Source organism: Hemiscyllium ocellatum, chromosome 4 (genome assembly GCF_020745735.1).
Source record: "Hemiscyllium ocellatum isolate sHemOce1 chromosome 4, sHemOce1.pat.X.cur, whole genome shotgun sequence".
NCBI classification, from domain to species: domain Eukaryota; kingdom Metazoa; phylum Chordata; class Chondrichthyes; order Orectolobiformes; family Hemiscylliidae; genus Hemiscyllium; species Hemiscyllium ocellatum.
Genome location: NC_083404.1, coordinates 68,864,561 through 68,887,506, shown reverse-complemented (window position 1 = coordinate 68,887,506; position 22,946 = coordinate 68,864,561). Strand labels below are relative to the sequence as shown.

At 41.6% G+C, this 22,946-nt stretch overlaps 1 protein-coding gene across 1 annotated transcript in view; it reads left to right on the top strand.

Annotated features, from left to right (window-relative positions):
- The first annotated feature begins 1,273 nt into the window (after positions 1–1,273).
- The window catches only part of dpys (dihydropyrimidinase), a 54,789-nt gene continuing 33,116 nt past the window's right edge, over positions 1,274–22,946 (top strand). Inside the window, exons 1-4 of the mRNA XM_060824024.1 lie at positions 1,274–1,525; positions 6,356–6,514; positions 11,400–11,579; positions 20,400–20,589. Coding sequence (XP_060680007.1) covers positions 1,274–1,525; positions 6,356–6,514; positions 11,400–11,579; positions 20,400–20,589 — 781 coding nt within the window. The remainder of the gene's footprint in view (positions 1,526–6,355; positions 6,515–11,399; positions 11,580–20,399; positions 20,590–22,946) is intronic.

Sequence of the window (22,946 nt, the reverse complement as noted above, 5' to 3'; positions counted from 1 at the left end):
TATGAATAGGAAGGGTTTGGAGGGATATGGGCTGGGAGCTGGCAGGTGGGACTAGATTGAGTTGGGATATCTGGTCGGCATGGATGAGTTGGACCCAAGGGTCTGTTTCTGTGCTGTACATCTCTATGACTCTATGACCAGAACTAGAGGGCATAATTTTATGGTGAGGAAGGAAAAAATATAAAAGAGACTGTGTGAAATAGGCTGCCACAGGAAGTGGTGGAAGTTGGTACAATTGCAACATTTAAGAGGCATTTGGATGTGGTATATGAATAGGAAGGGCTTGGAGGAATATGAGCCAGGTGCTGGCAGGTGGAACTAGATTGGGTTGGGATATCTGGTCAGCATGGACGAGTAGGACCGAAGGATCTGTTTTCACGTTGTACATCTCTATGACTCTATGAATAGGAAGGTTTTGGAGGGAAATGCGGCAAGTGCTGGCAGGTGGGACTAAACTAGGTTGGAATATCTGGTTGAACCAAAGGGTCTATTTCCGTACTGTACATCTCTATGACTCTATCTCCTTGTCCAAAGTACTGATCTCTTTCCTCCCCCCTCAGTTCTCACCTTTCCCTGCCCCTAGATCCTGATTAGACCCCCCCACCCACCAGTCCTGACCTCTCTAACCTATTTGTTTCACCATCTTTCTCCGCAACCCCCCCCCCCCCCCAAAAACCCAAGTTCCCTAGGTGCAATCGGTTCTCCCGAAACATTGATTCCGCTTTCTCTCCACAGATGCTGACAGACCTGCGGAGGTCCTCTTATGTTTTGTAGCAGCCAAATCACTGCGTACACAAGGAGGCTACTCGTTCCTCACTTCAAGGGAGCCCACGTAGACCCTGGCAGATGGAGGTCATCAGCTGTGCACGCTTACTTCTAAGAACACAGAAGACAACCACAGCGCCCTTTTAACCAGACTACTGGAGAGAAATAGAAATAGAATTAATAGTCCAAAGATGTGTAGGGCAGATGAATTGGCCATGCTAAATTGCCCATCGTGTTAGATGCTTTAGTTAGAGGTGAATGGGTCTGGGTGGGTTACTCTTAGGAGGGTCCGTGTGGAGTTGTTGTGCCGAAGGGCCTGTCTCCACACTAGTAATCTCATTTCTTTTGATAGCAGTAGGGGGCGGGCCCACAGTTCAGTTCCATGCCATTCGCCGTGCGGACGGTTGGTGCACGCGCGTTTTGAACGATTTAAAAAGGAGCGGTCTTGCGTGCAGAAGTGGCACTGGGAGCGAGTTGATTGACCAACCAACTAACTAACCAAGCAAACATGAGTGGCTGTGGTGGTATCCTGATCCGCGGCGGTACGGTGGTGAATGAGAACAGCTCGGTGCTGGCCGATGTCTATATTGATTGCGGGCTGATCCAGGCAGTGGGCTGTCAACTGTCCCATCCCAAGGGGTGTCGAGTAATTGATGCCACTGGTAAACTGGTGCTGCCCGGGGGCATCGACAGCCACACACACATGCAGTTCCCCTTCATGGGGTACCAAGCTGTCGACGATTTTTATCATGGAACCAAGGTATAAACCCACTTCTTCGCTCCCCAATCCCCCCTCACAAAATGATATATCCATCATTGTAGCTGAAAAAAAATCGGAAAAATGTGAATACATCCGAGACAGTGAGGAGGGGGTTTTCTAGAATGTTTCGGGGTCAGGAATTTCAATGAGAAAATGGATTGATAGAGTATTTTTAAGTAAGGGTGTGAGTGGTTATGGGTGCAAGAGTCTGTGGGGAAAAAGAGCAGGAGATTGGCTCTAGGTATAGCTATTAAACGAGCCAGTGCCAGCACGTCTGGCAGCATTTATGAGAGAAATCAGAATTAAAGTTTCGCATCGAGTGGTCCTTCCTCAGAAATCGTATGAAGGTAGTTTGGAGAAGCCCACGAATTCTTCTCTGTCGGAAGGATTTCTCATGACCACTTCTCTTTAATCTTGTCTAATGGGGTAGGCTCAGAATATGAACCATAACTTCAGTTTTTTAAATCTGAAAGATATTCTTTTGAACAGTGAATTGAATGAGACCAGCAAAAAATTTCTATCCTCCAAGAATGTGCTTGAGGTTGTGCTGAGACAGTTCAAGTGTCTGCTAAATATGTTAGCATGATCACAAAGCACATCGTCTATAAACAGTTTTGCAGCATAATAATGCATACTTTTATTTTTCATGAATGAAATATTTGTTGACAATATTTGAGTTAACCTGATGTAGTTTTATTCATTTACCTTAAAATCAATTTGTCATGAAAAATAATCACTCTACCTATGAATGATTACTGAACATAAACAGAACTATTTAATTATTTTGGTAAATGATAACCATATCCAGTAAATTAAGTTTCTTCGTACAAACTAAAATTTTAATAAATAACAGGAACTCGTAAAAATAAATGCAATTTGAAGATGCTGCCCCAATCAGCTCTTAATTTCCACCTGAAACTTGGCCAGTTCCATTGATGAGCTGAATATTGAGTGTTTGTTTTAAAAGATAAAATTTGCAGACAGTGCAAAATTGTATATATTCTGGCACTGTTTGTCTTGATAGAATTATGATTAGATTATTTACAGTGTGAAACAGGCCCTTCGGCCCAACAAGTCCACACCGACCCTCCGAAGAGCAACCCACCCTCACCCATTCCACTACATTTACTCCTTCACCGAACACTACAGGCAATTTAGCATGGCCAATTCACCTAACCTGCACATCTTTGGACTGTGGGAGGAAACCGGAGCACCCAGAGGAAACCCACGCAGACTCTGGGAGAATGTGCAAACTCCACACAGACAGTTGCCCGAGCTGGGAATTGAACCCAGGTCTCTGGTACTGTGAGGTAGCAGTGCTAACCACTGTGCCACCGTGTATGGAACAGTTATGCAACTTGTTTGTCTTCCTAATGTCAATGTCACCAGGTTTGTCTTTCAAAAATGACCATTGATGCAATCCAACACTTTACCTTTGGCCATAACTCACAGGTCATCGACTGTGGTTGGCAGGGAACCCTGGAAAACCAACATTTTCCTGGCTACCATCAGTTCTGAAGATGGGTCTCCTGATCTACAACATTAACTTTAATTTCTCTCCACAGATGCTGCCAGACCTGTTGAGCTTTTCCAGCAATTTCAGTTATTGTTTCTGAAAACTTCAATGAAATTGGCACAGATTTGCAGACAATACCTCTGGAGTGAAACATGACTTGCATGCTAAAATAAGCCTAAATGCTTAACAGTTGCACCATATTTTTAGTTTTGCAATGTATTTTAAAAGTCACTCTTAGAAATTAAGACAAAATATTATTTTGGACCTGCTGTCTAATTTGAAGAAAAAATGAACTGTCAGAGGAATCCTATTGGAAGCGATCAGATCACCACCAGCATAACCGCAGCAAAACCCACTCTAAGCCATTAGAAAGCCTGTATATTATATTTCCTTAGCAGATGCTGTGACCTCATTGTAAGTGTGAACCAGCCATCCTGTGCCTTCTTCAAATCATTCATAGAAGAAAGACCAAGAAACAGCTTTCTGATCAACGAAAGAACAGCAATTCTGTGCATAGGAGCGATTGAACTATCTTTCTAGTATTCCCTTTGTCCGTAGAATCTATATTTTATTTTCTACCTGTGTATGTGTGCTTAGGAGAGTTCGTAGGGTATTTTAGAGGTTGCAACTGCTGAACAGGCACTGGGATTGTGGACTATTCTGTACATCTAAGCTTATTTTCTTTGACTCTTATAAATTTGAAAGAAACAGAAAATGGAAGGGTTAAAGGAAGTTATGTAGCTAATGTAAGAGATGGACAGCTGGGACTGACCCATAGCCTCCTCTTGCTGAGGGTAGAAATGAAAAATTAGAAGCTGAAGCGTTTCCATTGTAACAACGTGGAATGCTAGGAATTTTAAAGGAAAGCATGGGATTTATTGGAGTTAAAAAGAATGGAACAGGAAACTTAGCAGGAAAAGGCCACAGATCAGATTGAAACTTTAATTACAGTTAAAAGACCACTGGTTTCTTAAACATTGCCATGAGTGAGGAAGAAGTATATAGGTAGTTGAGAGATTTGAAAGGCGTTTTACAAATTGAAAGATAAATCTTTGGAGAAAAAGGAAACACCCAAGCCCATAACCATGCTAAATGTATACACGACTACTCAAAGTTACTCTGCAGAAGGATTTAGTTTTCCCTCTAGAGAGTTGAGTGAAAGCCAAAGTATTAGTAAATGGGACAGAGAAGGGTATATCCCAGTTTCATTATACAAAGACACTTTTGTGTATGACTTGTTGAAAAGAAATTGCCTATGTACAAAGTTGGTTTACATCTGGGAATGATTTAACAGGAGTGAAAGTCATAGTTTTTAATAACAGGAAGTTTAGTTGAGGCAATGGAACTGGAACAGTGGAAGGAACATATTCTTCATATCTTTTGATCATGTGTCATGAACAGATCAGTGGCAAACAAAATCCATCGCCTGAAGTCATAAAACAGTAAGTAGATGTCAGGGTAGCACAAACTATGAGCAAGAAGAAGCCATCTAACCCCTGGAATCTGCTTCACTATTCAACAAGATCATGGCTAATCTGATTGTCTCAGTTCTATGTTTCTTTTATAATCTTTCATTCTCTTGTTTTTCTGGAATTCTTTAATCCTCTAATCCCAAGCACATTGGGACCTGGTATGATCCCATTCTACCTGCAGTTAGACTTAAAGGCAACCAGCTCCCCATTGCTTACAGTCCATGATCGTTGTCATTCTCCAAGACACTTGTCTTCTCTTGTAGCCTGTGAGTTTCCTGACTGTGAATGGGAATACCAGTTTTGATTTTGATTTTATTGCCACATGTACAAAGACAAATACAAAAGTACAATGAAAAGCTGCTGCACATGGTGCCATTTTAGGAATAAGGTTACATAGGTACAGAATCTTAAGAAGAAGGTACAAAGAAAGAACAAAGTTAAAAGTTAAACATTACAATAATTATAGTATAGCGTAAAATAGATGAAGTATCATTAAAAATTACTCATTGCAGACCTTCTCAATTTAAAGAAGAAGATAAAGAAAGCTGAAAGTTTGAACATACAATCTTCCTTAAGTGCTTAGCCTTAAAGGAGCCTTGCAGTTAAAGTCTGCAGGACATTTACGAAAATTTTGATCTCTGGCTTTCCTGCCCTTAAAACAATGTCCTCTTATACTTGTACAGAACTCTCCTCCAATCTAAAATGTTGCCCAAAATGTAAGCAATTTACAACCAGTGATCAGTATAATTTATTTGTAACATAACCAGACTGCAAGCTAGAACCATCAGTGATTAAAGTAGACAGCCGCTTACATCAATTGAAATTCAGTAACCATTAGGAATTTGTATCATATCAAGCTCAAAGTTACCCTTTGTATTACCTTGAGTGATCAGTTTATTTTGGGCAATACAGCTCGACTTTCTAATGTCTAGGATTCAGTCAATACATTTCAGAAGCAGCATAATGATATTGTAGTTGAAGAACATGTGGAGAAACCATGCATGGACAACAAAAGTAACATTCTGTGTGTCATTGCAAGCAGCTGAAATTTAACATTCTCTGTAGTAGTTTGGGATGTTAGGGTTAGTGGTCATCAGGTGAATAAGTTGAAATTTGTGTGGCTTATTCACCTCCTGCCTCATCATCCAAGGCCCCATCTTCCAGGTAACGCAGCATTTCTCCTGTACTTCTTTCAATCAAGTCTCCTGCGTTTGCTGCTCACATTGTGATCTCCCTTACATTGGCGAGATTAGAAGCAGACTGGGTGACTGTTCTGCAGAATACCTGTGCGTAGGAATGACCTCAACCTCCAGGTGCTAGCCAATTCAATAAATCACCTTGCTATTGTTTAGGCATTTCTGTTTTGTGCCTGTTGCAATATTCTAATTAATCACAGTGCAAAGTAAAGAAGCAGCATTTCATTTTCAACTTGGGGAATTCAAGCCTCAAGGTCTCAATATTGAATTCAATAACTTCGGAAACTGACTGTTTTATATCTGTCCTCCATTTTTCTTACATTCACTTTCTCCACAGCTTGTTATGTCATACTCACTTTGTGCTTTAGAATAAAGGAGTAGAAGTTATGCTTTAGTTTTAAAATAACTTCAATAGACTACGTCTGCAGTACCATGTGTAATTCTGGGCATCACACCTTAGTAAGGATATGTGTCTTTGGAGAGGATACAATATAAATTTACTTACCTCACCTGTTACATGGTTACAGTTAAAATTAATCTCTGATACTCCAACTGATATGCAAGCAGTGGTTAAACTTGGTTTGCTGGGAGGTTAGTTTTAATTTAGTTTGTTCAATAAATATAATTATTCTTTCATCCTTCCCAGGCTGCTGTGGCTGGAGGCACCACCATGATATTGGACTTTGTGATACCCAACAAAGGTGAATCTTTGTTGGCAGCGTATGAGAAATGGCGAAGTTGGGCAGATCCTAAAGTCTGTTGTGATTATTCATTCCATGTGGCAGTGACCTGGTGGAGTGAAAAGGTACAGTGTAAAGTCATGACTGACAAATCTGTTTCACTTGTAGCAATAAAACTCAAAGAAAACCTGAAATCTGACTGGTTTTATTGATTGTTACTGATAAGAGTACAATCAAAATGTCCAATTATAGTCTCAGTGTCCTTTGAGATGGGGAATGTGGAGATTTATGTCCAGGACAATAGCTTTTCACCATACCTGAGCTGACCACAATCTTAAATCTGCATTTCAGTTGTTTTTAAGTTAGAATCTGTCATTTTACCATGATTGGCACTGACTTTCCAGGAACTTTGAGCACACTAAAGAGGTTTGAAGATTGGCAAATTTAATTTTTTTAAAGCTTTCATATGGATAAGGATTGTTTCAGCGGCAGTTGGAGTGCGAGGATCGTTTGCGTGGACCAGTGGCACAAAGGGAAGGTAAATTTAAAATATATAAACTTACTTCAGGTGTTTCAGGTGCATATTTTGTCAGTGGCCCCTCACCTTCCTCCTCTAACCAAAATAAAGTGTTTCAAAGGTAAGGAGTTTCAATTGATATTTCTTGTGTTTCTTGTGATTGATTAAAAGTTTACTGTTAGTTGGTTAGTTGAATAAGACCAAAGAGAAGTATTAACAATTGTTTAACTCATAAATTTGTATAAATTAATTAAATTAGTAGAGATGGCTGAACAGGTGATGTGCTGTAGCTGTATGATGTGGCAGCTGGCTGATCCTATTGTGAACGGCAGTGACCACATCTGCAGCAAGTGTTGGTTGCTGAAAGAACTCTGTATTAGAATTGATGATCTGAAATCTGAGCTTCAAACACTGCGGCACATCCGGGAGGGCAAGATTTATCTGGACGCTTTGTTTCAGGAGGCAGTAACACCCAGCAGATTAAGTAATTCAAATTCAGTCAGTGATCAGGAACAATAGGATGTGACTGTAAGTGAGGCAGGTAGAGGGATTCTGAGCTCAGCAGTGGAGGAGCCTCAGCCCTTGACCTTGTTCAACAGGTATGACATTTTTTCTCCTTGTATGGATGAAGAGAAGGGCTGTGGACAGGATGAGCCAGCTGACCACGGCACCATGGTGCAGAAGGCCATTCAAGAGGAGAGAGCAAAAAGACAATAGTTATTATAGGGGATTCTATATTTAGGGGAATAGATAGTATCCTTTGCGAGTTAGATCAGGAAACCCGCTTGGTGTGTTGCCTGCCCAGTGCCAGGGTGCAGGACATCTCCGAACGGCTTGAAAGGATAACAGGAGGGGGAGAATCCAGTTGTTGTGGTCCACATTGGCACAAACAACATAGGCAAGACTAGGAAGGAGAACCTGTTTGGGGAATATCAAGCACGAGGAAGGAAATTGAAGAACAAGTCCTCGAGGGTGATATTCTCTGGATTACTGTTCGAGCCACGTGCTAATTAGCATAGGGATAAGAAAATTAGAGAAGTAAACACATGGCTAAGAGATTGATGTGGGACAGAGGGTTTCCATTTCATGGGACATTGGCATCAGTTTTGGAACTGGGGCAATTTGCTCCCATGGGTGGGTCTCCACCTGAACTGATCTGAATCCAGTGTTCTGGCGAAAAGTATAAATACGATGGTCACTAGGACTTTAAACTTGTGAGTCGGGGGGGAAGGGAAAGGGATAGCAACAAGGAGTATGGAGTCAAATAGAAAGATAAGTAGCAGGTTAGCATGTGTGCAGGGTTAAAGTTCAAGACAAACTAGGAATGGAGCAAAAAGGAAGGATGGCTTAGGTAGAGGTGATGAAAATCATGAGGACAAGAACATTTGCATTAAGGTGCTTTACATGAATGCTCCAAGCATTCGAAACAAAGTAGATGAATTAATAGCACAAATCATCGTAAATGATTATGATGTGGTAGGCATCATAGTGACACAGTTGCAGTTAAACATCCAAGGATTTACAACTTATCAAAAAGACAAGGAGGTGGGCAGGGTGGTGCGGTTGCCCTGTTAGTTAAGAATAAAATTAAATTTATGGTATAAAATGATATAGGGTCAGATCATGTGGCATCTGTGTGGGTGGAGTTGAGGAACCACAAAGGCAGAAAAACCATAATGGGAGTTATGTACAGACCTCCCTGTGGTGGTCAGGACCAGGGGCGCAAATGTACCGGGAAATAGATAGACAACCAATGATGAAATTCAATGTGAGCAAATGCAAGGTCTTACACTTTGGAAAAAAGAACACAAACATGGACTATTTTGTAAGCAGTGAGAAAATTCATAAAGCCAAAGTACAAAGGGATCTGGGAGTGCTAGTACAGGATTCTATAAAAGTTGACTTGCAGGTTGAGTCCGTGGTTAAGCAAGCAAATGTAATGCCATTTATTTCAAGAGGATTGGAATGTAAAAGGAGTGATGTGCAACTGAGACTTTATAAAGGTCTAGTTAGGCGCCATTTAGAATACTGTGTGCAGTTTTGGGCCTCTCATCTCAGGGTGGACATACTGGCACTGGAGCATGTCCGGCGGAGATTCACAAGGATGATCCCTGGAATGATAGGCCTAACATATGATGAACGGCTGAGGATCTTGGGATTGTATTCATTAGAGTTCAGAAGGCTGAGGGGAGATCTAATAGAAACTTACAAGATAATGCATGGCTTAGAAAGGGTGGACGCTGGGAAATTGTTTCCGTCAGGCGGGGATACTTGTACTCATGGGCACATCCTTAGAATTAGAGGGGGTCAATTTAGAACGGAAATGAGGAGACATTTCTTCAGCCAGAGAGTGGTGGGCCTGTGGAATTCACTGCCACTGAACACGGTGGATGCCGGGACATTAAATGTCTTCAAGGCAGAATTAATAAATTCTTAAGCTCGCAAGGAATTAAGAGATATGGGGAGTGTGCAGGTAAGTGGCAATGAAATGCCCATCAGCCATGAGTGAATGGCAGAGTGGACTTGATGGGCCGAATGACCTTCCACTCCTATTTCTTATGGCCTTATATTCTTAAGGAAGAGTAGAAGGACTTTCATCATTTATATAAATGATTTGAATGTGAATGTAGGAGGTATGGTTAGTACATTTGCAGATGACACCAAAATTGGAGGTGTGGATAGAAAAAAACTTCACCTCAGAGTACAGTAGGATCTTGAATCAAAAGGGCCAATGTGCCAAGGGGTGGCAGATGGAGTTTAATTTTGATAAATATGAGGTGCTGCACTTTGGAAAAGCAAATCAGGGCAGGACTTACACACTTAATGGTAAGGTCCTGGGCAGAGTTGCTGAACAAAGAGACCTTGGAGTGCAGGGTCATACTTCCTTGAAAGTGGAGTTGCAGATAGGATAGTGAAGAAGTCTTTAGGTACACTTGCCTTTATTGGTCAGCGCATTGAGTATAGGAGTTGGGAGGTTATGTTGTGATTGTACAGGACATTAATTAGGCCACTTTTGGAATACTGTATTCAATTCTGGTCTCCCTGTTATAGGAAAGATGTTGTGAAACCTGAAACGGTTTATGAGAATTTAAGATTTATAAGGATATTGCCAGGGTTGGAAGGTTTGAGGCTGAATAGGCTGTGCTATTTCCTCGGGAGTGTCAGAAGCTGAGGGATGACCTTATGAAGGTTTATAAAATCATGAAGGGCATGCATAGGGTAAATAGAAAAGATCTTTTCCCCAGTACGGGGGAGCCCAGAATTAGAGCGCATAGTTCAAAGTGAGAGGGAACAGATTTAAAAGAGTCCTAAGGGGCAATGTTTTCACACAGAGGGTGTGCATGTATGGAATGACCTGCCAGAAGTGGTACAGGCTGGTGCAATTATAACAATCAAAAGGCATCTCGATGGGTATATGAATAGGAATGGATATGGGCCAACTGCTGACAAATGGAACTAGATTAATCTAGGCTATCTGGTCATCATGGACGAGTTGTTCAAAAGCATCTGTTTCCGTGCTGTACATCTGTATGACGCTATGACTTAAAGTGATGAACTGATGTATTAAAAAGCTGTGTACGAATGCTTTTTACAGTTTAAAATGTGATAAGAATTATCTTTACTCAACTGATGCAATAAAAATACTAGAAACTAAAAATGAAATGGAATTATTAACACAATTGCAAAAGGCAATGACCAGTATTTGTTGACATTTTTGAAAGTTATCAGAGTAGATAAATTATGTACTTGATGTAATATCATGGAATTTTTAAAAAGACCTTTGATGAGGTACTGCACAGATATCTGACTTAGATCATGGATATGGAGGGTAACCAGCAGAGTGGATAGAAAACAGCGAACAATGTTTAAGGGTAACTCCTCAGATTGACAGATCCTAGGAAGTAGTGCTGTACAACGATTGGTATAGAACCACTCATTCACAATTGACAATAATTTAGGTATCCTAACTGAACATTTTTACAACAGGGCAGCAATAGAAATATTTCACATTCAAGGTGATTTTAATATATTATTTATTTTAATATATTATCATTCCTTTCCCCAATCTTGCTTGTTGTGCATGGTTTTCAGTTAAAAAGCTTTATGACCCTTTTTTTCTGCTGATCTTCTTTTCATTCTTCTTTTAAGAAGAGAATTAGTACTTTTTGTAATAGTTCCCTTTCCTGCTCCTCAAAGGAAGTTGTTTCCCATAGAACATTTATTCTGTACCTTAATTGCAGTAATCATATCTGTCAAATGATTGGTTAGTATGTGCTTTCCAGGAGGAATGGGTCAGAGGAATGATCATTAGTGATGTAGCACAGTCTCAACTAGCATTAGGATCCCGTGTCACTCCATTAATGAGAAAAATGTGGTAAAAGCAGTAGTAAACTCAGTGCCCATTTCCACAATAAATCTTGAAGTTCAGATTTTAGCTCTTACTATTCTTTCACGGAATGATGAACTCTATCATGTGTTGTCTCTTTTTTCAGGTTAAAGATGAAATGGAAATTCTCGTCAAAAAGAGAGGTGTAAATTCCTTTAAAATGTTCATGGCATATAAAGGTGTCTTTATGCTTCAAGATGATGAGCTATACTCTGTTTTCAGCCGATGTAAGAAACTGGGAGCAATTGCTCAGGTTCATGCTGAGAACGGACACTTAATAGCAGAGGTGGGTTGTGACCAGACTTTGGCTTTGAATGATAAACTGTGCATATCTGTAGGATAAGTTCTACTTTGACTTTTTTTTCATGGTTTGTTTTTCTAAAAATTAAGAAATTCAGATTTAAAAATCTGACGGCCTCCATATTTTGAAAAGCTGGTTTTCTTGTAGTACTAGGACGTTAATTCTCTTTGAAATAACTCCACAAAGGCTGGTATCCCATCACCAAGCATACACAGTACATGATACTGACCCAGCTAGCTCAGAGCTGACTCCTGCAGTGAAGAGAACCCCTGGTACTCTTGTTTATAAGCCAGAGCTCTGTGATTAAACCAGGTTAACAGCCCCTGTCAGGGAACTCATTCTATGAGATCCACTTGACTGATCTCATTCCAAATACTAAATCACTCCCCCTCTAAATCTAGGGACGCAGGCCCATCGTTTTTTTCTGTTGATTCTCTTTGCGCCTTTTCACACCAGGTCTATTTCTGTCAACTCTGTCTAGGATACCTGCATTGTGTATCAGATCATGTTCCACCTCTTGCACCCAGAGCATCTTGACTGAAATTCTTCATCTTTAATAGAGACTGTGACATCTTCCATGTCTTTCTTGTCCTCAGATGTTTCTTCAACACTAGGTGGAGGGAGACATCTCAGTTCTGACAGCCTTGCCGGATGTTCTGAGAGGCAGGAATGATTTGCTCCTGCCCCATTTAATGTGATCCATGTGCTTGTTCAGGACCACCTCTCCTAACTGAACTCAAAACATCATGAGACCTGGCTTCATGTCTATCATGCCTCTCATTCATGCAGGGCCATTTCCATTGTTTTGATACTAAACTTAGTCCACCTAAGTAACTACCTCTGTCAATTAGAGGCGTCTTGTGTCCAATATTGGCATTCCTGATGGCATTTTACCCCTCCCCCCAAGGGAAGATCAGGTTTATCTAGTGTGAAGTCTTCTCCCCATTATCAATTCTGCTGGAGCTGGCCCTATAATCAAACAGGAATGGTGCAGTTTGGTATCAAGTAAAGCTTCAGACTGTTTCTTTCAGCCTGCCTTGGACTACTTTTTCTGCCAGATCATTGAATGATGGATGTTATTCTATCATCAAGTCACCCTTTACTTATATGTGCATAGTACATGACACTGACCCAGCTAGCTCAGAGCTAGTTCCTGGAGTGAACAGAACCTCGACACACCTATTTATATCTGTCAGCTAGGCCTCCCTGATTTGGACCAGGTTAACAGAGCCAACCAGAAAACTCATATTCTGAAATCCACTTGGCTGACTTCGCTCCAATCACTACACTGTATTGTGCAGTTTATTGAAACCAAGATTGGATTTTGTTAGAATGCTGATTTCCCCCACCCCAAACTATTTTATGAAATTGATTATTTTTAAGGGATAAATGATTGAGCAGAGGAAAATAAAGCATGATAGAGCAGCACAATGGCTCATAGTTAGCACTGCTGCCTCACAGTGCCAGATACCTGTATTCGATTCCACCCTCAGGGCGACTGTCTGTGTGGAGTTTGCACATTCTCCCTGTGTTTGCATGGGTTTCCTCCGGGTGCTCCAGTTTCCTCTCACAATCCAAAGACCTGCAGGTTAGGTGAATTGGCCATGCTAAATTGCCCGGAGTGTTGAGGGATATGTAGGTAAGATGCATTAGTCAGTGATAAATGTAGAATAATGGGGAATGGGTTTAGATGGGATACTCTTTGGAGGGTCGGTGTGGGCTTGTTGGGCCAAATACCTGTTTCTACACTGTAGGGATTCTATGATTCTGTGATAGGAAGGATCAAGGCAATGGAATTAGCTTGAATCACAGGAAGGAGATAGTATATACATGTTGCAATGAATAGATTTCTTGTCGAAAGCCTCTGTCGTCTTATTGAGATGATAGAGATACAAATAGAAATGTCAGACAAATGTATAGATCCATTGGTAAAGAACATGTTAAATCAGCAACTGAATTAAATTTATAGAAGATATTGAACACAAATAGGGTCTCAAGCTCTTTACAAAGGCAAAAGGAAGCAAAGTAAATTTCGTGAACCAAAGGAAGACATTCTAGTGTTAAACAAATACTGGAGTTGACAGTTGAGGAGAAAATAATATGAAATTTACACTTTGGTGTGAAAATCTGACAGGTACAGTATTATATATATTGGCTCACTTGATTGTACAAAGGAGTCTGGGTGTTCTTGTACACTAGTAAACAAAAATAGAGAGGCAGGTGTAACAAGCAATTAGTAAGTCAATTGGTATATTTGTCTTTATTCCAAGAGGATTTGATTCAGAAGTAGGGGTGTCTTCTTGTAAGTTATACAGGGTCTTTATGAGACCATACCTGTAATGTTGCACACAATTTTGATCTCCCTACCTGAGAAAGGATATGTTTGCCAATGAGGGAGTGCATCAGAGGTTCATTCCAGCTGTAATTGGAGATGCGAGTTTGTGTACAGGTTCAGTCAAACCCCTCGAGGTCAGAAGAATGAGAGGATGAGCTTGTAGAGGTTTATAAAATCATGAAGGGCATAGATTGGATAAATCGACAAAGTCTTTTCCCTGCAGTGGGGTAGTCCAGAACTAGAGGGCATAGGTTTAGGGTGAGAGGGGAAAGATATTAAAGAGACCAAAGGGGCAACTTTTGCACGCAGAGGGTGGTGCATGTATGGAATGGGCTGCCAGAGCAAGTGGTGGAGGCTAGTACAATTCCAACATTTAAAAGGCACCTGGATGGATATATGAATAGGAAGGGTTTGGAGGGATATGGGCCAAGTGCTGGCAAGTGGGACTAGATTGGGTTGGGATATCTGGTCGGCATGGATGGGTTGGACCCAAGGGCCTGTTTCCATGCTGTGCATCTCTATGACTCTATGATCTGATTGAACTGTATAAAATTCAAATATGACTTTACAGACTAGAAGATGGTTTCCCTGGCTGGGGACTCTTGAGTCAAAAAGCATGGTGCTGGAAAAGCACAGCTGGTCAGGCAGCATCCAAGGATGTTCCCTAGAGTGCTCTGCTTGGAGGCGTCCAGTCTTCCCAATGTAGAGGAGACCGCATCGGGAGCAACAGATACAATAAATGATATTGGTAGATGTGCAGGTAAAACTTTGATAGATGTGGAAGGCTCCTTTGGGGCCTTGGATGGAGGTGAGAGAGGAGGTGTGGATGCAGGTTTTGCATTTCTTGCGGTGGCAGGGGAAGGTGCCTGGACGGGGGGTTTGTTGTTGAGGGGCGTGGACCTGACCAGGTAGTCACGGAGGAACGGTCTTTGCAGAAGGCGGAAAGGGGTGGGGACGGAAATATATCCCTGGTGGTGGGGTCCATTTGGAGGTGGCGGAAATGTTGATGGATAATTTGGTTTATGCGAAGGTTGGTAGGGTGGAAGGTGAGTATCGGGGGGCTCTGTCCTTGGAGGGGTGGGGTCTGAGGGCGGAGGGGTGGGATGTGGACAAGATGCGTTGGAGGGCATCTTTAACCACGTGGGAAGGGAAATTGCGGTCTCTAAAGAAGGAGGCCGTCTGGTGTGTTCTGTGGAGGAACTGATCCTCCTGGGAGCAGATACGGCGGAGGCGGAGGAATTGGGAGTACGGGATGGCATTTTTGCAGGAGGTAGGGTGGGAAGAGTTGTAATCCAGGTAGCTGTGGTAGTCGGTGGGTTTGTAAAAAATGTCAGTGCCAAGTTGGTCGTCATTAGTGGAGATGGAGAGGTCCAGGAAGGGGAGGAAGGTGTCAGAGATAGTTCAGGTAAATTTAAAGTCAGGGTGGAATGTGTTGGTGAAGTTGATGATTGCTCAACCTCCTCGCGGGAGCACGAGGTGGCGCCAATGCAGTCATCAATGTAGCGGAGGAAGAGGTGGGGAGTGATGCCGGTGGACCTGAGATTGAATCTCACTATAGCAGATGGCTGAATTTGAGTTCAGTAAGAATCTGGAATTAAAGTCTGACCATGAAACCATGTCAAAGAACAAAGAAAATTACAGCACAAGAACAGGCCCTTCAGCCCTCCATGCCTGTGCTGATCCAGATCCTCAGTCTAAACCTGTCACCTATTTTCTGTATCCTTCTGCTTTCTGCCCATTTATTATCATGCCTGCCTCTACCATCTCTGCTGGCAACGTGTTCCAGGCACCCAGCACCCTCTGTGTAAAGAACTTTCCATACCTATTTCCCTTAAATATTTCCCCTCTTTTCTTGACCCCTAGTAATTGAGTCACCCATTCTGGGAAAAAGCTTCTTGCTAACCACCCTGCCTATACCTCTCATGATTTTGTAGACCCCAATCAGGTGCCCCCTCAACCTCCGTCCTTCTTCATAGCTAGCACCCTGCATAACAGGCAACGTCCTGGTGAACCTCCTCTGCACCCTCTCCAAAGCATCCACATCCTACTAGTAATGTGGTGACCAGAACTGTATGTAGTATTCCAAATGTAGCCAAACTAATGTGCTATACAACTCTAAAATGATCTGCCAACTCTTGTACTCAATGCCCCGTCCGATGAAAGAAAGATGCCATATACCTTCTTGACCACGTTATCGACCTGCATGCCACCTTCAGGATACAATGGACCTGAACACCCAGATCTCTCTGTGCATTAATTTTCCCAGGGTCTTTTGCATTTAATGTATAATTTGCTCCAGAATTGGATCTTCAAAAATGCATTACCTCTCATTTGTCCCAATTGAACTCCAACTGCCATTTCTCCACTCAACTCTCCAATATATCTATATTCTACTGCATTCTGTGACTGTCCCCTTCATTATCTGCTACTCCACCAATCTTAGTGTCATCTACAAACTTGCTAATCAGACCACTTGTACCTTCCTCCAGTTCATTTATGTTTATCACAAACAACAGTGGTCCCAGCACAGATTCCTGTGCAACACCACTGGTCACAGTTGTCCATTTTCAGAAACTCTCTTCCCCTACAACTCTGTCTCCTGTTGCCCAGCCACTTCTCTATCCATCTAGCTAGTACATCCTGGACCCTAGGCGCCTTTACTTTCTCCATCAGCCTACCACAGGGAATCTTGCCAGATGCCTTACTGAAGCCCTTCCCTCATCAATCAACTTTGTCACTTCCACAAAGAATTATATTAAGTTGATAAGACATGACCTTCCCTGCACAAAACCATGCTGCCGATCACTGATAAGCCCATTTTCTTCAAAATGTAAATAGATCGTCTCCCTCAGTATCTTCTCCAGCAGCTTCCTTACCACTGATGTCAGACTCACCGGTCTACAGTTACTTTATTATCCTTGCTACCCTCCTTAAACAAGGGGACAACATTAGTAATTCTCCAGTCCTCCAGGACCACACCTATGTTTAAGGATGCTGCAAAGATATCTGTTAAGGACCCAGCTATTTCCTCTCTCGCTTCCCTCAGTAACCTGGGATAGATCTCATCTGGATCTGGGGACTTGTCTACCTTTTAGAATATCCAACACTTCCTCCCTCCTAATGCCGACTTGACCTAAAGTAATCAAACACCTATCCCTCACCTTAACATCTGCCATGTCCTTCTCCTCGGTGAATACCGATGCAAAGTACTCATTAAGAATCTCACCCATTCTCTCTCATTTCATACATAACTTTCCTCCTTTGTCCTTGAGTGGGCCAACATTTTCTTTAGTTACCTTCTTGCTCCTTATATACGAATAAAAAGCTTTGGGATTTTCTTTTACCCTGTTTGCTAAAGATATCTCATGACCCCTTTTAGCCTTTGTAGTTCATCATTTCAGATTGGCCCTACTTTCCCAATATTCTTCCAAAGCTTTGTCTGTTTTCAATTGCCTAGATCTTATGTATGTTTTCTTTTTCCTCATAGCTAGTCTCACAATTTCACCTGTCATCCATGGTTCCCGAGTCTTGCCATTTCTTTCCCTCCTTTTCACAAGGACATGTCTTTCTGCACTCTAAATCAACCTCTCTTTAAAAGCCTCCAACATCTCAAATGTGGATTTGCCCTCAATCAGCTGCTCCCAATCCACATTGCCCAGCTCCTGCCAAATTTTGCTGTCATTGGCCTTCTCCCAGTTTAGCCACTAGCCAATTTATCAGTTCATTTATCTTCTCAGGGCACAATTTGACTGCTCCCACTCAGTTCCTCACTCTCACTGCTCCTGCTGCTGCAAAATGGAGGCCACTGATTCCATAAGGTAAGTATTTCAATGGGAAATTTACCTTACCAGCAGCCCCCGGCCCTCGCTCTTACTGGCTCATGCTGCAAAATGGTGATTGTTGAAAAAACACATCTGGTTCACTATTGTCCTTTACAAAAGGAAACTGGAATCCTTATCAGGTCTGGGCAACATGACGTCAGACCTGTAGCAGTGTGGCTTTCTCTTAAATCAACTCTGGGCAGTTAGGGATGGGCAATAAATATTAACCTAGCTAGGGTCCTTAACCTGTGAATTTAAAAAAAGTTATTGAATATATTTAAGAAAGATAAGTATTTAGATTTTAAAAGCATGAAGGGGAATTGGTAGAAAGCAGGAATATGGTATTAAAATAGAGGATCAGCATGATTATCTTGATTAGTGGAGCTGGTTTGAAGGCCTGAATGGCCTACTCCAGCTCCTAGTTTCTCTGTTGGTATTTTCTGTCTGAAGAGGCTGAGGAAGGGAATTTCAGGGCACAGGACCTGCCAGTGATAATATGATGTGTCTGTCCACATGCACATCTGTGTCTATGTCTAGACGCACAGAACCAGTGGTTTGTGGAGAGAGGTTGTTGATATGGAGGAAATTAGAGAGGGCAATACTGTAGACAGAGACTTCAAATTTTAGCCACCTCATCGTGGTGAAAATGAGAATTCAGTTGAGTTGAAGTTAATAGAAAGCAGAGAGTGCAAGTATGCAAAAATAAATTGAGTTGAAAAAGTCATAAGTACAAATGAGGGTTTCAGTGACATATGGCTGATGTAGGATGCTGACCAGCTATGTTGTAGCAATGGGGGATAGGATAAAATAAGTAAAGTCGCCATTGTACTACTGGACTATCGGGCTACTTTATCATTTAAGAGACACGACTGGTGGTGGTTTAAGCTGAGATTTACCATGCCTGAGGCATGAGGAAAGGTTGAGAAGAAATCCTCCAGGTAAACTCAGCCAGTACAGGATTTGGATCCATGCTGGTGGCATCACTTTGCATTGTAAGTAAACCAGTCAGCTTAGCTAACTGGCCTGCTCTTGAATACGACACTGCCGTTCATCCATGGTGGCTGGGATGGAAATTCATTTGGCAACAAGGTTTGGACCTTTGTTTTTGGCTGAAAATGGAAGCTTTAACCTTTCCAGTTTTAGCAGGAGGTAACTGGGCAATCAATCGAGCAACACAGTAGGGCGATCAGGAGAGGCAGTGAAACACCTGAATAGTCTTTAACCTCATGCTGTTGTCACTAAGAGCCAGCATATGGCTGAGTAAGAAGAGATGCAACCTGGATCCTAGAGAATTCCAGGGAAAGCCTTGTGTTACAAATGGAAATGGAACTGACTACGTACCTCGTGGTCTTGCATAAAAGTGATATTGCTTCATACAATGCATTGCCACACACTCTCAATTGTCACAGCAACCCAAAATACACCTTACTGTCCATTAATTTGCAATTTGGTTGGCACAATGATTAGCATTGCTGCCTCACTGCACCAGAGACCCGGGTTCATTTCCCGCCTTGGGCAACTGTCTGTGTGGAGTTTGCACATTCTTCCTGTGTCTGCGTGGGTTTACTCTGGGTGCTCCGGTTTCCTCCCACAGTCCAAAGATGTGCAGGTTGGGGGAATTGGACATTCTAAATTGCCCTCAGTGTTAGGTGAAGGGGTAAATGTAGGGGAATGGGTCTGGGTGGGTTGCTCTTCAGAGGGTGGGTGTAGACTTGTTGGGCAGAAGGGCCTGTTTCCACACTGAAAGTAATCTAATCTAATTTCCCAGTTCTGAAATTTTGTGATTTCTCTCTCTCTCAATTAAATAAACAAAAGGGAATGGACCAAAGGTCTGCTCCATAGTGCACTCTGAATTGCACAGACTACCTTGAGCTCTGTGTTTTGGCAACTTTAAGACTAATGCATGTTGCAACTGTACTACTGTGCAGCACCAAAACACTAAGATGTGAGATCGATTGGTCCATTTGAATAGCTATAAAACAGAAAATGTTGGGAATATATAGGAGATCAGGCAGCATTTGTGGAGGCACACACACATGGTGTTCTGCGATCTTCAATCATTATTGCCAATTTTCATTGGATTTGTAACATTAACTCTACTTTCTCTCCAAACTTGCTGCCAAACTTGCTGAGTTCCTCCAGCAATTTCAGTCTTTGTTCCACCATTTGTTTGAGAGGTTATCTTGCTGGAGAAAGACTGGATGTAAATCTGCTTCCCTGTCGAGACGGTGAAAATTAAGTAAGGTCAGCCCTCAGCTGTTTTCTTTTATGTTCATTCCATTCCAGTTCATTCCAGTCTATTGCAGAACATTATTAACAAGGAATTTTGGAACAGGGGTTGTTGCCTGATTAATTGGTCAGGAAATGGTGTATGATTCTGGGAAATGAAGAGTATAAGGGAAGAAAATGAAAACATAATGTTTCCATGTCACTGAAGATAAATTTATCTCTGTAACAGAATAATTCTGTGTAAAACAAATTGCATTACAGTATTTGGCAATGGACTTTGGAATTATAAGTAAACTGTTAACATCCCAGTACCCTTCAATTTCCACCAGATAATATTAATACAAAATGCTTCTATTAGAGAATATGTTTACAATAGCATGAGAAAATTACTCTCAACTTGTTGACACATTTTCATTTCAGGGTGCGAAAAAGTTACTGTCTCAGGGAATCACTGGACCTGAAGGTCACGAACTTTGTCGACCTGAACAGGTGGAGGCTGAAGCCACACTAAGGGCGATTACTATAGCCAATTGCATTAATTGTCCACTTTATATTGTCCACGTAATGAGTAAATCTGCTGCTAATGTGATTGTCAATGCACGGAGAGAAGGTGAGAAACTGTAGACTTTTCATTCTTTCTCTTTCTCAACCAATTTGACTAAAACAGTATTTTTTTCTTCCCCCGACTTTCAAATGTTTCTTGCCTCCATTTCAATGACAATGACAATTTACATACTGGACAGACAAGATAACACACGAATCCCTTACTTATAATGGGAGCTGCCGACAAAGGAGTAAATGATGCTCATAGTTTATCATTCTTTGTGAATCTTACCCACCTTGGTTCTATAGAGTGAATCCTTGGAACCAAAGCTCATAGATAGTCAGATTTGTTTAAAATAACAGTTATGCATCCCTTGTCTGCAGTACTTAATACAATGTTTTTGTCTTTTTTAGTCTTTCAAAGGCTTTACTTTCTTGAGCATTAAGTGTGTTTCCTTTCTTTCTTTCTTTCCGCCTAATGTAGGTGCAATACCTTGTCTTATGGTCTGCTGTGTTTCCTCTGAAAGATCGTTATTTTTTAATGTGAATTCAAATGCTGCGAGGAAGTCCTTTTTACTCGTGTCTTTGTAATTGTAGTTTAATCAGTTGACTATCTTAAAAAGGAAAATACTCTGTTTGCACTTACCAAAATTTACTAGCAGGTGGCGATAGACCTGACCCCACAACTAGTAAACAGAATCGCATCCTTTTTAACAGAACTGAAAAAATCAGGAGAATTAAACAGGACTTCCAAAGTATGAAACCAGATGGGTCCAACACACCACACTATAATGGTTCACCAAAAATACAAAACCTGGTGCACCCCTCAGACCCGTAGTCTCCCTACTTGGTACATCAACATACAGACTAGCCAAACAACTCCATCAAAAACTAAAACACCTAATTGAAGATTCACGCTGCTCCATTTACTCCACCCAAGAATTCCTGAACGCCTTCAAAGACACTAAGAGGACAAAATAATAGTCTCCTTTGACATTACAACCCTTTTCACATCAATTAACATTGACTTGGCCAAAGAAACGTGATATCACTGAAAACCAGAACCACAAACACCATCAGCAAAGACTTTATCCTCAAGTTAATAGACCTGTGCCTCACCACCCCCTTCACATTCCATAACAAGACCTCCAAACAAGTCAGTGAAACACCTATGGAACCACCAACATCAGGTCTCAGGAAGTAGTAATGCAGAGACTTGAACAACCAGCCTCCCATCTATCCAACCCAAACTTTGGATCCACAAAGTAAATGATACCTTTGTCATCACAAAATGGAACAAATTAGAGGAAGCATACAACATCATCAACACTATCCTGACAGGCATGAAATTCACAAAAGAGGAGAACGACGGGCTCCCACTCCTAGATGTGATAGTTGAACATACAGTTAACAGAGAACTTCAAACCAAAATCTACAGAAAAACAACAAACACAGAACAAATACTTTATTTCAGAAGCAATCATCCCAACACACACAAACAGAGCTGCATCAAGGTATTATTTCAATTAACTACATCACACTGCATCACCCAAGAACCCCAAAAAGCAGAAGAAAAATAGCCATATAACGTTTTAAGAAAAACAGATACCCAATAAGCACAATCCGTCGATTCCTCAGAAACAAACCCAAACAAGAGGACACAAAGCAACCAAAAACTTTAATCACATTACCTTCCATCAAAGAAATATCAGAAATGGCTTCCAGACTCAGATCCCTTGGCATTATGATAGTCCACAAACCTACCAACACACTTAAACAGTGACTAATGAAACTAAAGGATCCATTAGCTACTACCAACAAATCTAATGTCATTTTCAAGACACCATGCAAGAACTATAAAAAGCACTACATCGGACAGATAAGCAGGAGACTTGCCACTAGGGGATACAAACGCCAACTAGCTACCAAAAGACACAGCCCACAATCGCTAGTTTCCATACGTACAGACAAAGAAAGAAACCACTTTAACTGGGATAACACACACATCCTAGCACAGGCGAAACAAATACATGCACAAGAATATTTAGAGGCATGGCAATCTAACCAGAACTCCATCAGTAAACACAGCGATTTAGATTCTATCTACCTTCCCTTGAAAAAAGAACCAGAAATGACATCACCCACCTTAAGGATCCAAGACTTATAAATAGAGAGGCGGGATATATCCTCACCACTTCACAAGAGACTCTCACTGATGTTACCTAGTGTGGTGACAAAATGTCTGAGAACAAATTATCCAGCTCAGCGAGCTAACTTACATACTTATCATCAAACTGAGCCACACATCTTATCAAGAGTCGATGTTTCAGGCATAAGCCCTTCTTCAGGAATGAGGCTTGTGGGCCGGGGGGGCTGAGAGATAAATAGGAGGAGTGTGGGTTTGGGGGAAGGTAACTGGGAATA